This window comes from Saccopteryx bilineata, chromosome 4, assembly GCF_036850765.1.
Source record: "Saccopteryx bilineata isolate mSacBil1 chromosome 4, mSacBil1_pri_phased_curated, whole genome shotgun sequence".
Classification (NCBI taxonomy): domain Eukaryota; kingdom Metazoa; phylum Chordata; class Mammalia; order Chiroptera; family Emballonuridae; genus Saccopteryx; species Saccopteryx bilineata.
In genome coordinates, this window is record NC_089493.1 from 3,595,093 (window position 1) to 3,609,516 (window position 14,424).

Consider the following 14,424-nt stretch of genomic DNA (forward strand, 5'->3'; position numbering starts at 1 on the left):
GACCTCCAACAGAGAGGCTCTCCAACTCTGACCAGGAATGTCGCAGGAAACGTGAGTGTGTACCTAAAAAGCAGGTATCACGAAACCACGCTTGTCCTCATCCCCTTCAATGAACCCTGATATTTTCTACTTTGTTCTATTTTGCTTTAAAAAAGCTAGTTGGAACTCACTGCATTACGCCTCTTGTACCAGTGGGCCGGCCCTTGCACTTTGAGAAGCTCTCGCAACACAACGAGCACGCCCAGTGAGAGTACGCTCCCCTCAAACAGAGGGACGGGCCGCGGGGGCTGAGCTGGCCCCTCACAGGGCTAAGCGCTTGCCGCAAACCCACGTCAGCCCCAGGTGGGTCCAGGCTGCCTCTGACGCTTTCAAAACCTCTTTCTGAGAAACAGCCCCAAGAGCCCGCTTCCACAGGGAAAAGCCCCCAGGGTGAGTTTTGGAGGGCAGCTCCTACGAGGCTTTGTCACAGGACTGTACACAGGGCAGCTGGCCTTCGGAAAGGTCTCCTCGACCCACAGATGTCTCCACCCATGCCTGGGCATGGCTGCCACCCTGGAAGTCACTGTGCCCTCACAAAGGAGTGGAATGTCACCAATATGCTGTCCCAAGGGCATTGCAGGACGAATCCAGGACTGGTAAGGACCGGCCCTTTAAAGAATGACCAGCCTAAAGACAGACATCCTTTACATGCTAGAGAGGCTCAGACGAGCAGCACCTCTGGACACAATCAGTTCCTCTTATTTTGGAACAAACATGGATTTACCAAGGAACACAAAACTTGCAATGTCTCCTGGGAGTCCACACAGCACGATCGACTGTCCCTCCTAAGACATGACATCTCAACACCCCGACGCTGACACGTGACCGCACACCTGGTCCTGCCCGAGGGCGTCGTCACCTCCCCGCGAGCCACAGCTCCCGGACTCTCTACTCTCACACCAAAAACACGATGCTACCAACCCTTCTGATAAAAAGCTCCGTCGTGTCTCCAAAGACAATGGCAACTTTTTTCTGCAACAAACCAAGCTACCTGAGCATGACCAAGTGCCTCACATCAGGGGACACCCAGCACGCCATATAAACTTGTCAGTTCCTTCGTTAGGGGCTTCCTTGATTTAAACTTATTTTTATTGATTTTTGTATTTTATTTGAAAACCCCACCCCATGCTAGCAGAGCCTACATGCCCTCATCAACCAGATGGGGAGGGAACCTGGCAGGTGTTCCCACACGGTGGACGGACAGACGGACAGCCCCACACCTCCTGGAGAGCGCCTCGCCCAGCCTGTGCTGGCCAGCACACCGCACGCCCCTCTGACACAAGCCTTCCGAAAGGAGAAGGTGTGCACAGGGTTTAACCCTTTGAGTGGTGAGTTTTTTCATGCTCACTGACCCCTGGGAGTGAGTTTTTTTCCAAAAATTGAAATGAGCTCCCGTTACTCTAGATGGCCAGGAGGCACAAGGACATACACGAATGTCTGTCCCACTCAAAGGGTTAAGTCCACATTTCACAAAGTCCTTTTCCTACAGGTTCACCATGGACGTGACGACCAATCTCTCAGAATTGACGCAAGCGTTCTAGTTTCTACTGCAGATGATCACAATGGCCCGAGGCTGTGCCTGAGAAGTCTACATGGACAGAAACCCCCATAAGAAGACTCGAGCCTCTCTACTGTGGTCCCACCCATGCTCTGGACCCACCAGAGACAGGAGAGAAACGGGACGTACAGCCAAGGCTTGGCCCCGCCTGACCGCCAGCACGTGGTGGGTGGGCAGGGCCCATTCTGACGGACGGAGCCAAGGAGCTGACCCCCGAGCAGCACCCAGGAAGATCAGCACCTCTGGTCTGCCCGTGCAGCCCCTCATGCTCACAGGTGCTCGGCACGGCCGGCTGGTGGCAACTGCCTGGGGTTCGTGCAGGAACGGAGCCGTGGGTGGTGTGCGGGCAGGCCATGCTGGCATGTCCTGGGCCCCCGGCAACGAGGCCCTTTGCTGTGAGGGAGGGCTATGCTTACACGGGGGGGGGGGGGGGGGGGGGATACCGATGAGAGGAGGTTCCAGGCGCCCCTGGGGCCTCGGCCCTGAGCAGCCTGGGTGACAGTGGTGCTGGACGGCCACTGCAACTGCGGTCCTGCTCACAACCAGAGCAGCTGGGACAAAGCATTCATTTTCACAAGAGGATGAACCTTCTAAGTAAATGAGGATCTATGGGGAGGAGATCAAAGCCCTGAGATCTGTGCCTTTAATATCTAAGAGGGCAGGGACAGTATACAGTCTTCAAAAGAAAAGGTTTATAGGAAAACCACCATGACTGAGAGCAAGTGCCCCGTGCTAACCGGATGCCAGGAGAGTCTCACGGACAGCTCTCCCTGCCCGCAGACGGATGCCTCCCTCTCAGCCACGTGTGTGCGTCTTCAGCGTGAGCACCTGTACTAAATCACTGCTTTAATTCAGACTTGATGTTTCGATTTAAAACTTCTGGCTCATTCAAGTACATGTGTCTTTTCCTTGCCTAGGTTTAACTGAACTGAAAACGAGGCATCCAGACCTTCTGGAACAGGGCCTACCCGGCAGCTCTGACCCACTCGGGCTCCCACTGGGCCCACCCGGCAGCTCTGACCCACTCGGGCTCCCACTGGGCCCACCTGGCAGCTCTGACCCACTCGGGCTCCCACTGGGCCCACCCGGCAGCTCTGACCCACTCGGGCATCCATTGCCTGCTCCCAACATGTGTGTGTGCGCTGCACATCCAGTTTTCATTTCTGTAAATAAGCCACGTGAGAAACCCTAGGCCTAGGACAACTCTTCTATCAGTGCTCAGAGGTTTCCGCCTTCTCTGAAAAGGAAGCCTGGCCAGGCAGCGCCCCATGAACCAGCTCCCAGGAAGGGGCCGCTGCTGGCCCAGCCCACAAGCAGCCCCTGAAGGGCAACAGGGCGGTGAGCCTGTCAGGGCAGGGGGCCTGCTCAGTGCCCCACCCCCCACAGTGCCACCTGAGAGGCCCACGGAGCACTCGTGACATGATGCTGCCTCTCCCTGAGCCTTGAACACAGGCACCCTTCCAGGTCGGGGCCGGCACTGTCTCTGTAAGAGCCGGAGAGGATGGATTCTAGGCCGCGCCGTCCACCTGGTCTCAGCTGCCCCACTCGGCCGTGGCTGTGGCCAGTGCAGAGAGCGACAGGCCCGGCGTCCAACACAACTTCATTTACGGGACGGGGGGTGGGGGGTGGGTCTGGAAGTTTGACAATCCCTGTCCCAGAGCGATGCTAAGATAACCATGTATGATTTTTTATTTTTTTTATTTTTTTTTACAGAGACAGAGAGAGAGTCAGAGAGAGGGATAGGCAGGGACAGACAGACAGGAATGGAGAGAGACAAGAAGCATCAATCATTAGTTTTTCGCTGTGTGTTGCAACACCTTAGTTGTACATTGATTGCTTTCTCATATGTGCCTTGAACATCGGCCTTCAGCAGACCGAGTAACCCCTTGCTTGAGCCAGTGACCTTGGGTCCAAGCTGGTGAGCTTTTGCTCAAACCAGATGAGCCCGCGCTCAAGCTGGTGGCCTTGGGGTCTCGAACCTGGGTTTTCCGCATCCCAGTCCAATGCTCTATCCACTGCGCCACCGCCTGGTCAGGCGATTTTTTTTTTAAAGCATAGCACGCTGGCTTGGCAATGAATACACAGAACCCACACAAAGACCTTCAGTGTAAGTGTGCGACCACGCCCTGAGAAGTTCCTTTCTTGACCATCCTGTGATGCTGCTGCTTCTTTTACCCTCGAACTGTTAACGACTATAAAAACAGGGCTTTCCTCTTTCAGTAACGCGAGCAAACGATGCAAGACTGATGGAGGCAGGACACAGCGCCATACGTACCTTCTTCTCCAGAGAGTTGCTCCACTCCTTCAGGAGATTGACGTGCTGCACTGCGGAGCTGGCCTCGTGGGCCTTGATCTGCTGGTTTGTCCCCTGCGGGAGCAAAGGCACAGAGAGAGCATTAGGCCGACCTCACTCCGGGCACGCCAGAAGCCCTAATAGGTGACCTGGACCCAACGCTGGGCGTGGCAGAGGAGATGATGGTATGTGTGCTGGGGCCGGGGACCCCCTGGGGACTGACGGGGCCCCTCTACCGCGTGCAGGTCAGGGGCTGCTGCATGGAGCAGCGGAAGACGGGGCGCTGCGAAGGCACAGCCAGCTCACGCTCACAGGTGTCGCCCTCAGCCTCTTATGCAGTGCCCTATCAGCTGTGTCTCGTGCTCGTGGTATCGGGAAATTACATCTCAGACACATCACTTGCGTTGCACCGTTACTTTCTTTTTTCATTAAAAATATAAATGGAAAATGTTTAGACACCTCCGGTTAGAGCTGGATACTGATACAATCGTCTAGTGAACATGTAATCAGATGAGGCTTCTGAACAATTCACCAAAATATGAGCTCATGAGTGAAATACACTGGCATCGGGAAATCTATCGGTCCTGACTCCTCTAAGTGGATTTAGAAGGTTACATACAAAACATGAACAATCTACAGAGTACATAAGATGTAGACCATCTATCTCAGCGATAAGCACAGTAAATACACAGTACTTCACATATTTCAGAAAATAATTGGGATAGAAATACAATCTGTTTTGGATATTGGAAAATTAAGAAGCCACGGGAAGCATTTTAATGATCTCCAAAACATATACTCTGTACATAGAATATTCATATATATATGTTGATATAAGGACTGCCATACATCAACATATACATATACATACACAGAATGAATGATACTACATACGACATCACAGGGGTGTGGGCGCCATCTCCCTCGGAGACTGAGGGCAGGGAAGGCTAGCCGTTCTCATTCTCGGGGCTTTGTACTTTCTGAGGAACTATCTCTGTGCTCATTTCATGAGACACTACTAACACATTCAAGTTAAACAGAAAATACCTTAACCCTCTTCTCAGTTTTAAGATGAAGATATACATTTAAATAAAAATTCAGTTCAAATTCACTAGCAATCTCAGAGAAGTGTTAAAAAATAAATAAAAAGCACAGAAACGGGTTTCTCACAACCCGGGTGTGGCGGTGAGGAAGATGTCCTCTCCACAGTGTTCTCCTGGGAGGTGTGGCTTGTATGCAAAATGCATCTGCAGACACACGTGTATGTATGGTCCTTACTGCAGTGCCCCATGCGCACACTGCGGGAGCCATGCTGGGCTGGACAGCCACTCACAGCAGCCTGTCCCGGCCGACGCCTCCGCCTCCGGAAGCGGCTCCCGAAGCCCCGCCCACCACGGCCGGCGCTACCGGCTCCCTAGCTGCTCGCAGACACTGCCATTCCCAGGATCGTACTACGTACTGACTTCCTCTCGGCCCCGGTGTTGACCTGAGGTCTCAAAACACCACTAGCGTGGAGAGCACCCCCGTCTGCTGCTGCATGTGGCTTCCGCCACCCATGCCTGCGGGGTGATTCGGTTCCGTGACAGACTAAAAGTCCGGAGCGGGCACGTTAAAATGGGAATGCAATGCTAACTTTCTCTCATGGCGGAACGTCAGCGACTGGGGGAAGGACCGATGTCGGATACTGACCTGGAACACGCAGCCATAGCGCTTAAAACTACAGGTGCTGGGGGCATTGACACACTCTGACAAGTGCGCACTCAACTGCAACGGGAAAGAGACGTGAGTTGTGGCACGAACGTTCGCGTGAGCATGTTCAAACAGGTTCAAGGCACAGAGAGCCCGGGCGCGCGGCGCTGACAGCCGCAGGTGCGCACATGTCGCCTGCTCCCGGGCTCCTCAGCAGTAAATTGAGTCTCGTCACGCGGATACACATATATACACCGATATACAGCGATAACAGTCACTTAACATTGCTTAAACTCGCATTCTCTTTAGAATTGTTAAAAACGTGACAGGCTATCTATAGAGCCAGAACTTAAAAAAAAAAGGGGGAAAATAAAACAACATAAACTGAAACGCACATTTAAAGACTATAAATAAAAATTGCATGAAACACACACACAAAAAATAATAGAAAGCATTCCGGATACAACAGGGCCACACACCTCGTATACGGTACACAAAAATAAATATAATTTCCAAAGCAAGCTTACACGATGAACCATTAACGCTTAATACTCGAGATAACTGGAGATGAGTTTCCTTCTTGACTCTAGGACTTTTCCCTCTGCGTGGCCATGAAAGCACGCAGCTGCCAGAGACCGCTAAGGTCATTCTAACAACAGGAATCCCAATGCAGTCACCTCTCGCTGGTGGGAGGAAATCAGGAAGCACTGGGAGGAGAAGGGGGCGGCCCGACTCGGAGGAACATGCCTCTGTGCCTCTTACACGTCGGCAACTCGTCGGACACAAACCACGGGCACTCACAGTGCCCCTCAGGAGAAAAGGGGACAGAATGCCCGTGTCGGGAAGACAGCACTAGGCATTAGGCTGGTGCCACGTAAGGGCATTTCTCCTTTTATTGAAGAAATAAATCCTCACCAGGAAACTCTAGGGACAACTTTACAGGAACAACAAGACTGAGTCAGGAAAGCGGGCGTGGGATGTCTCTCCGTGTACCAGGGCTCCACGCACCCCCACGGGCCCACGGTGCGCCACTCTGGCGGGGATGGTTGGTTCTACAACTTCTCCTCGGTCTCCCTGACAAAGACAGACCCTACCTGGTCAGTGCTTCGGGTGGAGAGGAAGGGGGCCACAGGACCACTCTCTTGTCATGTTGCTGCTGAGACAGAGGAGGGGCCAGGCCAGTGCTGAAGGGTGGCCGGAAGGGCCCACCCATCCACGGCCAAGGCCAACCCTCTGGCAGGGCAGCAGTGCTTGCAGACGGAGCAGCCTCGCATGCCCGCTGTTCCTCTGACCCCAGCCTGGAAGCTCAGGCCTGCAGCCGGGGAAGGCGCTCAGAACGTTCACTACAGGCAGCCGGCACAGAGACGCAGCCAGAGACTGTGTGTGTAGTGACGTCAATTTAAAGTCGGGAAACGAACTCCTCCACTGCCCACGCGGCACCTGTGGCTGACACTGCTGTCACTCAGGGCAGTAGGGAGCTCAACATTATTTTGAGTGCCCTGCTATGAATTCAGGGTCACACGTCTCCCTGAATTGGCTTTCTGATCATTACTCTCAAAGCCTTATAGAATTTACAGGTACTTTGGAACAGAGGCAAGGATAATCTATGCACTGATGATAGCTTTTCACCAGAAACCCGAGATAAATGCAGGCTTAAAGATTTTTTTTTAAAATAAAAATAACACAGAGGCAAAATGGGAGGCAGCTTTTGAGCCTAATTCACGTAGCCCTAAGTGAGTAAAAATTTAGGACACTGTATAAAACCCTGAAAACTGTTTCAACCGTATATTGACCCTTTGTATGTTCATTTGAACTGAGAGAAAGAATCGACATGCATCTCCCGGCTACTCTGAGAGGCACCTTTGGGGACCAGGGACCAGCTGCCAGGCAAGACGCTGCCCTTGCCCGGTAGTCCACTTGTGCGAGAATGCCCCTCAAGTGACTGTGGCTGTTGGGGTCCTCCCTGCACCCTGTGTCTCTCACTGAGTAGGGACATGAGACTGACCCCCCCACACCTGCTACCCAGCAGTAAGATTCCAGGCGGCTGAAGAGGCCCATGTGGGTGGACTCCCCAGACCGGAGCTCCGAGACTACAGGGACGCACGCATCTACGGGAGCCACGATGGCCCCTCCAATGGCCACCAAGGGGGCTCCAGGTCAGGACTGGATGCAGCATGAAGAATCCCTGGAATTTCCCACTCTGGACACATCCCACTCAAGTGAAGGCCACGCAGACCCACCTGCCCGCCCTGGAGGAAGTGCGGCCCCAGGTGCTTGGGCCGCGCGGTCTCCTGCAAGCACGCCCTCCCCGCGGCCTGCGATGCGGCAGCCACCTCACTGTCTGCTCACTCCCCGCCCCGGACAGCCCAGCACAGCACAGCATGTGGAGCCAGAATGGTTCTGCAGCATCTCTGAATTCATTTGTCTCCTCGAGATAATATCCAGTAATCCTAATTTTGCGGATTTAAAACTCCCTTGAAAGCTTCCCCCTTCGCTTGCACGGTAAGGTAACCCCACCTTCTCTACTCTGAACAGTGTTTTGTGCTGAACCCACTGCGTGGCAGCTTTTCGTTGCCTGCTTCTGAATCTCTGACTTCCGGAATGGCACGAGGTTCCCCGCCCTGCAGTCACTGTCGGACTGCAGAAACCTCAGTGTCGGCTGTTAAAAGGGAAGAGCGGCCATCTAAGTAAGGCCCGCTCTCCCTGACGACCGGGCCCACCACGCCCTTACCTCGCTCCTCAGGAGGGTCTGGACTCTGCACTTATGGGGGCAGGACACCACCACGCAGGGACACTCAGTGTCTTCGTGTTTCTGGTGGAGGAAAAGAAAGCGTCATTAACGCTGAGCCACAGAGATCCCTCATGCCCCCCCACGAGGATCCAAGGGAAGTGCTCTGCTCCCTGTCACTGCCCCGGAGTCACGACTGCCCACGGCAGATATCCGACCGCCCCATGGCAGATACCCGGGAAGTCCCGACACCGAGAGTCTGGGGGCCGGATGCGGAGGCATCCCAGACGACTGACTCGGACCGGCCGAGCGCGTGCCGAGTGAGTACCGGCCCTGTGGGGGCAGCGTCCCCTCAGCAGCGACCCACGCAGAGGCAAGGGGGGGCAAGGGCCAGCCGCGGGTCTGGCTTCCGTGGGTTGGAGAAGACAGGTTTCCGTCTGGCCTCTCGGTTTGGGGTCGGGAAATGCTTCTCAGGTGCCCGAAACAGTGAAACCTCCTGGGTGTTTAAATCTCTGCCCTGAGATCTCGAGATTCTCCACAGCGCGTGGAAAGTGGGTCAATTCTGCTTCGAGGCCTCTTGGCATGGCGCAGATCGCCACCTCACGGGGCCCAGGTGATGGCAGCTAGCTACTCCACGCCTTGCCGCCGGCCTCATCACAGGCACCTGTCTGTAAGTGAAGGGCGGGCAGAGCACACTGGACAGGTGACAGGGCTGAGGACACATGCAGGCTCGGCAAGGCCTCTGTGCGAGGACAGCTCGGCACGGGATTTCAGATTCTCTCCAGGCCTCTGGTCAGGCTGCCACTAAGCGGCACGAGGACCTGGGGGCCGAGGACCAGGGTGGCCCACACCAGTGAGCGAGGACACCCTTCCTCCCTGGGGGGTCCAGGGCCAGGCCCCACACTGCGGGTTTGCAGCGCAGATGTGACTGGCCCCCCGGCACACGCTGCCCTGCTCCTGGGCCAGGTCCCAGGGCCCCCGAGGGCAAGTCCCTGAATACTCAGGGCTCGTGAGAATGCACCTGACCACCAGGCCTCCCCCACGGGGTACCGGCTTTGACTTTCCACCCTGCCTGCCTACGCTCAGAACCCCGAGTTCCTGGTGCCGGAGTCACCCTGAGTTCCTGGTCCCTTTGTCCTTCAGTGGGGAGCCCGGGGCAGACAACTCAGCCTGCTGCCCCCACCCCCAAAGGCCGAAGCCGGGAGGTGAATCGGTCCTGGGCTTGCAAAGCTCACACAGCAAATGCTCTGTCTCCGCCAGAACCTGCCCTGGAACCCGCCTCCCTCACCAGGCCAGCCAGGCACACGACAGTCACCCTGGAGAGGGTGAGGGCGGGCAGGGAGGGCCCTGAGGAGGAAGTAAGGGTCAGGGGCAGTGTTCTGGGAGGGCGGGAGAGAATGGTGGGAGGGGAGGGAAGGGGAGAGGGGGGGGCGACCAATCAACATCTGTGTACATGCGTCTCTGCAGATGTGTGTGTGGATACCAGCACGAGACTTGTACACGCAAGCTTTGCTCGGTATCAAAGGTATAGGCACTTTAAATAGGATTAGATATTGCCAAATTGCCTCCTACGGCCCCCACGCACATGCTCCCATCACCTGAGTGTGCAAGCCCCTGCCCATGCCAATCTCTGACCACCTGGCAGGTCAAAAAGGCAACGAATGTGGTTTGCAATTTTTTTTTTATATGAGAGACAGAGAGAGGAACAGATAGGGACAGACAAGAAGAGAGAGAGATAAGAAGCATCAATTCTTCACTGAGGCACCTTAGTTGTTCAGTGATTGCTTCTCATATGTGCCTTTACCAGGTGGCTCCAGCAGAGCAAGTGACCCCTGCTCAAGCCAGTGACCTTGGGGTTTCGAACCTGGGTCCTCTGCATCCCAGTTCAACATGCTATCCACTGTGTCACCGCCTGGTCAGGCTGCAATTCTTTAATAGTGTGTGGTTACGCATGTTTTTGATTATTAATTACTTCTATTGCTTGTGACCTGTCTTCCCATGGGTTTTGCTGAGTGTAGTGGGTTGAGCAATGATCCCCCCCAATTCACGTCCACCAGGAACCCCTTACGTGATGTCATTTGGGACTAGTAACTGGTTAAGGTGAGGCTGCCCTGGATCAGGGTGGGTCTTCAGTTCTAATGACCAGGGTCCATCTGTGAGGAGAGGACACACAGCAGGAAGACAGCCACGCGAATGTGGAGGCAGAGGCTGCAGGGAGGCGGCTGTCTGTGCACCCGTGGCGCCCCACCCGAGGCCGGGAGGGTGAGGAAGGGTTCCTCTCGGAGCCTCCGGAGTGTGGGGTTTTAAACTCTGGCCTCCGCAATGGTGAGAGAACGCATCCCTGTTGTTATAAGCCACCAACTTTGCGGTCCCTTCTTACAGAAGCCAAAGGATAACAACACACCCATTAAAACACTCCTCTACTGGGGTGTAAGAAAGTCTGAGGACTAATGAAATTAGTGCGCAAAATTACAGGTAACTTTGATATGTACACAAAGCAGACGGAACACACGTGTGAGCCACAAGCAGGACCACGTGGCGACCCCCCAGGGGCCAGACCTGAGCTGACAGCCTCCATCTACCTGTCTGCTCCTGTCCCGTCTCCCCTCCCCCCTGCCCAGGAGTAACCACTGGAACCACAAACCTGAACTGTGTGTCTATTCCCTTCACTAAAGTAGAAGTTTCATTGTACATGCACTTGTGCCAGACAAAATTCCCCTGTGTTCTGACTGCCTCTGCAGTTTGCCAGCACGGAACCCTCCCCTCGGGGTCACCTGCAGCCCACGCCCGTCAGGCTCGCCAGCTAGCCCGTGTGCGCACTCTGCCATCAAACGGGGTCTTTATACTGCCAGCTCTTCACAACGAACAGGACCGCTTAGAGACCGGCCTCCGGTCATTTCTAGACTGGATGTAAAATCCTGCTGACCTCCGTCGATCAACGTGAGGACGTCAACAGCACAGTGTAAACACAGAGAAGAGAGAAGAACCTCTCTCACGTGCAGCGCGGCGGTCAGAGTGTCCGTGCTTTTACTGATCGACATTTCATCCGCACTGAATGTGTGGACTCGACACAAAACATGGGAAAGTGCGGAAGAAGGGGAGAAGGCGGGGTGGGCCGGGGTGCGGGTCTGTCTACACAGACGGCTGCTCTCTGTAAACGTGGACACTCAGGGCCTCCGAGGGTGAGACTCAGTACCCGAGCTGAAAGAATCAAGACGTGGGGACCAAATCACACCAGGACGGGACAGGAGGCCCAGGGGCATCAAGGGGGCTTCAGCTGCCTGCTCGCATCAAGGGCCCGCGTATGATCACGGGCCCTGACCCACGTGACGTGCCTTAGCATATGCTGGAGTGTCAACATCACTGAAACGGTTTAAAAACAGTTTTCGTGGCAAGAATGCACGCAGTAAGCTTTTCAGGAATCTTACACTGACATGGCTCCGGCCCCAGATGTGCTCGTTCTCGTTTTGTGCCTCTGCACCTGACATCTGCCTCTCATCTGTGTGCAGCCGACAAACTGAATGGAGTCAAATGCTACCTGCAGCCGGCCCTTCCTCGTGGTGCTTTATTCCCATCGCAGCCGCAGAGCCTCCGCCACCAGGTGGGGAGGTGAGGACAGACCCAGTTCCCAGCGCGCGCGCAAACGCCTCATGAAGCTGAACACTGCGTTATCTTAAAACCGGTCTCTCATCACAGCCTCCTCTGGGCTCACAGTTCACTTTCACATGGTGTTTAACTGATATGCCCTACAATTCTTTCTCAAATGAAAATTAATTACTGGATTCTATTCTGCAAATAAAGGCAATTTATTCTGCAAACAGAGGTAACTGATTCTTGCAAGGAGCAACATGCACGTCTCAGAGCAGCACACGAACATGTGCAAGGCCTGGAGTATCGCTCGTTCGGCACCTGTCTCACTCACCTGACCTTAATTACCAAAAAAATTATTCAGCTGTGACAAATACTACTGCTCTTCTCCAAAGGGGACGACACCGTACTTGAAGTTCCTAACTGGAAACTACTCTGGAGTCACAGAGGAAAATGATTTCACAACGGAAGCAAATCATGGGCATGAGAAAGTCATATAAAGCTAGGTAAACACGAAGCTAATACTAAAGAGCACATCTTATTTTATACTGAAAAACAAAAACCTTTCCTAAACTCTGGTCAGGAAGTGCTTCAGAGGCCCCGGCCGATGAGCTCCGTCGGTCAGAGCATGTCCCTCATACATGGAAGCTGTGGGTCTGCTCCCCGGTCAGGGCACACATGGGAAGCAACCGAGTGCACAAGGTGGAACACATGAATGCTTCTCTCTCTCTCCTTCCCTCTCTCTGTCTCTATAAAATAAATTTTTAAAGAAGTGCTTCAGAACACCCACCAGGAGTCCGACCATGGCCCTCACACCACGGCCACACTTCCCTGCCTCCTCCCACCAGATGGCCCCATCAGTCTACCGCCCTGAAGTGTCCAGAAGGCAAACCCCAGCCCGTCCCTGTGCGGCCTCCCAGCCCCGTTCCCCCATTCTCCTGACCCCTGACTCTGGCTGCGCCCCTGCTGGACAGCCTTCCTCTGAGCAGTCTGCGCGAGCACTCCCAGCAGTCATTCTCAGCATCCCCGTGGGCCTCGGAATTTCAGCTCCTGCCCTGACTTCCGCTCTCCACTGGCCCGTCTGTCGGTGGCTGCAAGGACCACATACTAAACCGGCCCTGTATCCCAGACCACGCCCCTCTCCCCAGCAAGCCCGCCATCCTCCACGAATGCCCCCTTGGTTGGCCACACTGGTTCATCCAGCTCCTCTGGTTACAGATGCTGGATGTCACCTTACCTCGTCCTGCACATCTGAGCCATCAGCTAATCAAGCCCACTGGTTCTGCCTGCACAATACCCCAGAAGCCCTCCCTCTGCCTGCTCTCCTTGTCCAGGCTGGCACCATGCCTCCCACCCCACACTCCATCCCCCCCATCCACACTTGTCAGAGAAGTGCAGGAAACGAGGAACCTGGACAATGCCCCCTCCCCGCTCCACAGCGCTGCTCCAAGTCTGCCGCACCCCCCCGTCAGCCTCCTGTCTCCTCCGTACCTCAACTTTGTTCTCTGTTCCTAAAATCCTCCTGCCAGTTAATTCCAGCTCAGAGCCTGCGTGTCCCTCACTGTTCCCTCTGCCCGGAGACATCGGCCACTGACCATGCGGAGGCCAGCCCCGATCACCTGCTCCCGGTCACGGTCCCGTCCCACCAGAGGGGAGTGCACCACGAAACCCTCAGCTCCTGGAACCATGTCTGGCACAGGGCAGGTACTGAATGAATTATTTGGTAAAAAAATGGACCCATGTTGAGGGTTACCACACCACTGACTGTTTTTAAAGTCTGCCCTCCACCCTCAGCATCTCTCTTTCTCTTTAATTTATAGGGAAGGGGGGGTCTGACTCTAACACGTGCACGGTATCGAACCTCACCAAAGTAATTGAGGGATAGGAAAAAGAAGATGAATTCTCATCTCTCTGCAGGGCAGACAGTGCCCTTCAATACTGCAGGATAGGTCACCTGTGGGAGTGGGAGGCATCGCAGAGTCGTTAAGAAATAAATCAACCTAACAAGGATTTGGGGCCATTCCCCTGGAACAAGTGAAAAAAAAAATCTACCTTTTTCTGAATAATTAGCCTTCATTTTTTTTAGCACCCCAAATAACAGTCAACCAAGGCAGTGAAAATGTTAACTACATACATGAAAATGGGTATAACACAAATAAAGCTTAACTCTGTGAAATAAGTCAGGTGGAAACTGCTATTCACTCCCATCCGTTCTCTTGATTCCCACTGGAACAGCTGTTTAGAAGCTGCCGTCCTGTGGACAAATCGTACCCGGGCCTAGCGGACGGTGGGGGAGACACGGCAATACCGCACCTGCAGCGTGATCATGGGGACCTGGCTCTTGCAGTGGCTGCACGTGGCCTCCCGGTATTTGCAAGCCTTTTCCACGTGGTCCCGCAGGTCTTTCCGCAAGACCCTTTCTTTGCAGTCAGCACGCACACACGACAGTTCTTCAAACTGGCAGTCATTCTTCAAGTGCACCTGCAGGACAACTCAAAGGTTTTAATCGACAAAAATAAATTCAGTCAG

The 14,424-nt window shown here is 54.3% G+C and overlaps 1 protein-coding gene across 6 annotated transcripts in view; it reads right to left on the reverse strand.

Moving 5' to 3' along the window:
* TRAF3 (TNF receptor associated factor 3) overlaps positions 1-14,424 on the reverse strand; it is a 131,482-nt gene that overhangs the window by 12,255 nt on the left and 104,803 nt on the right. For all 6 annotated transcript variants that reach the window (XM_066274767.1, XM_066274766.1, XM_066274763.1 and 3 more), the window contains 4 exons: positions 14,209-14,376; positions 8,311-8,391; positions 5,580-5,654; positions 3,873-3,965 (listed from right to left, as the gene is read on the reverse strand). In XM_066274767.1, the coding sequence (XP_066130864.1) occupies positions 3,873-3,965; positions 5,580-5,654; positions 8,311-8,391; positions 14,209-14,376 (417 nt within the window). The remainder of the gene's footprint in view (positions 1-3,872; positions 3,966-5,579; positions 5,655-8,310; positions 8,392-14,208; positions 14,377-14,424) is intronic.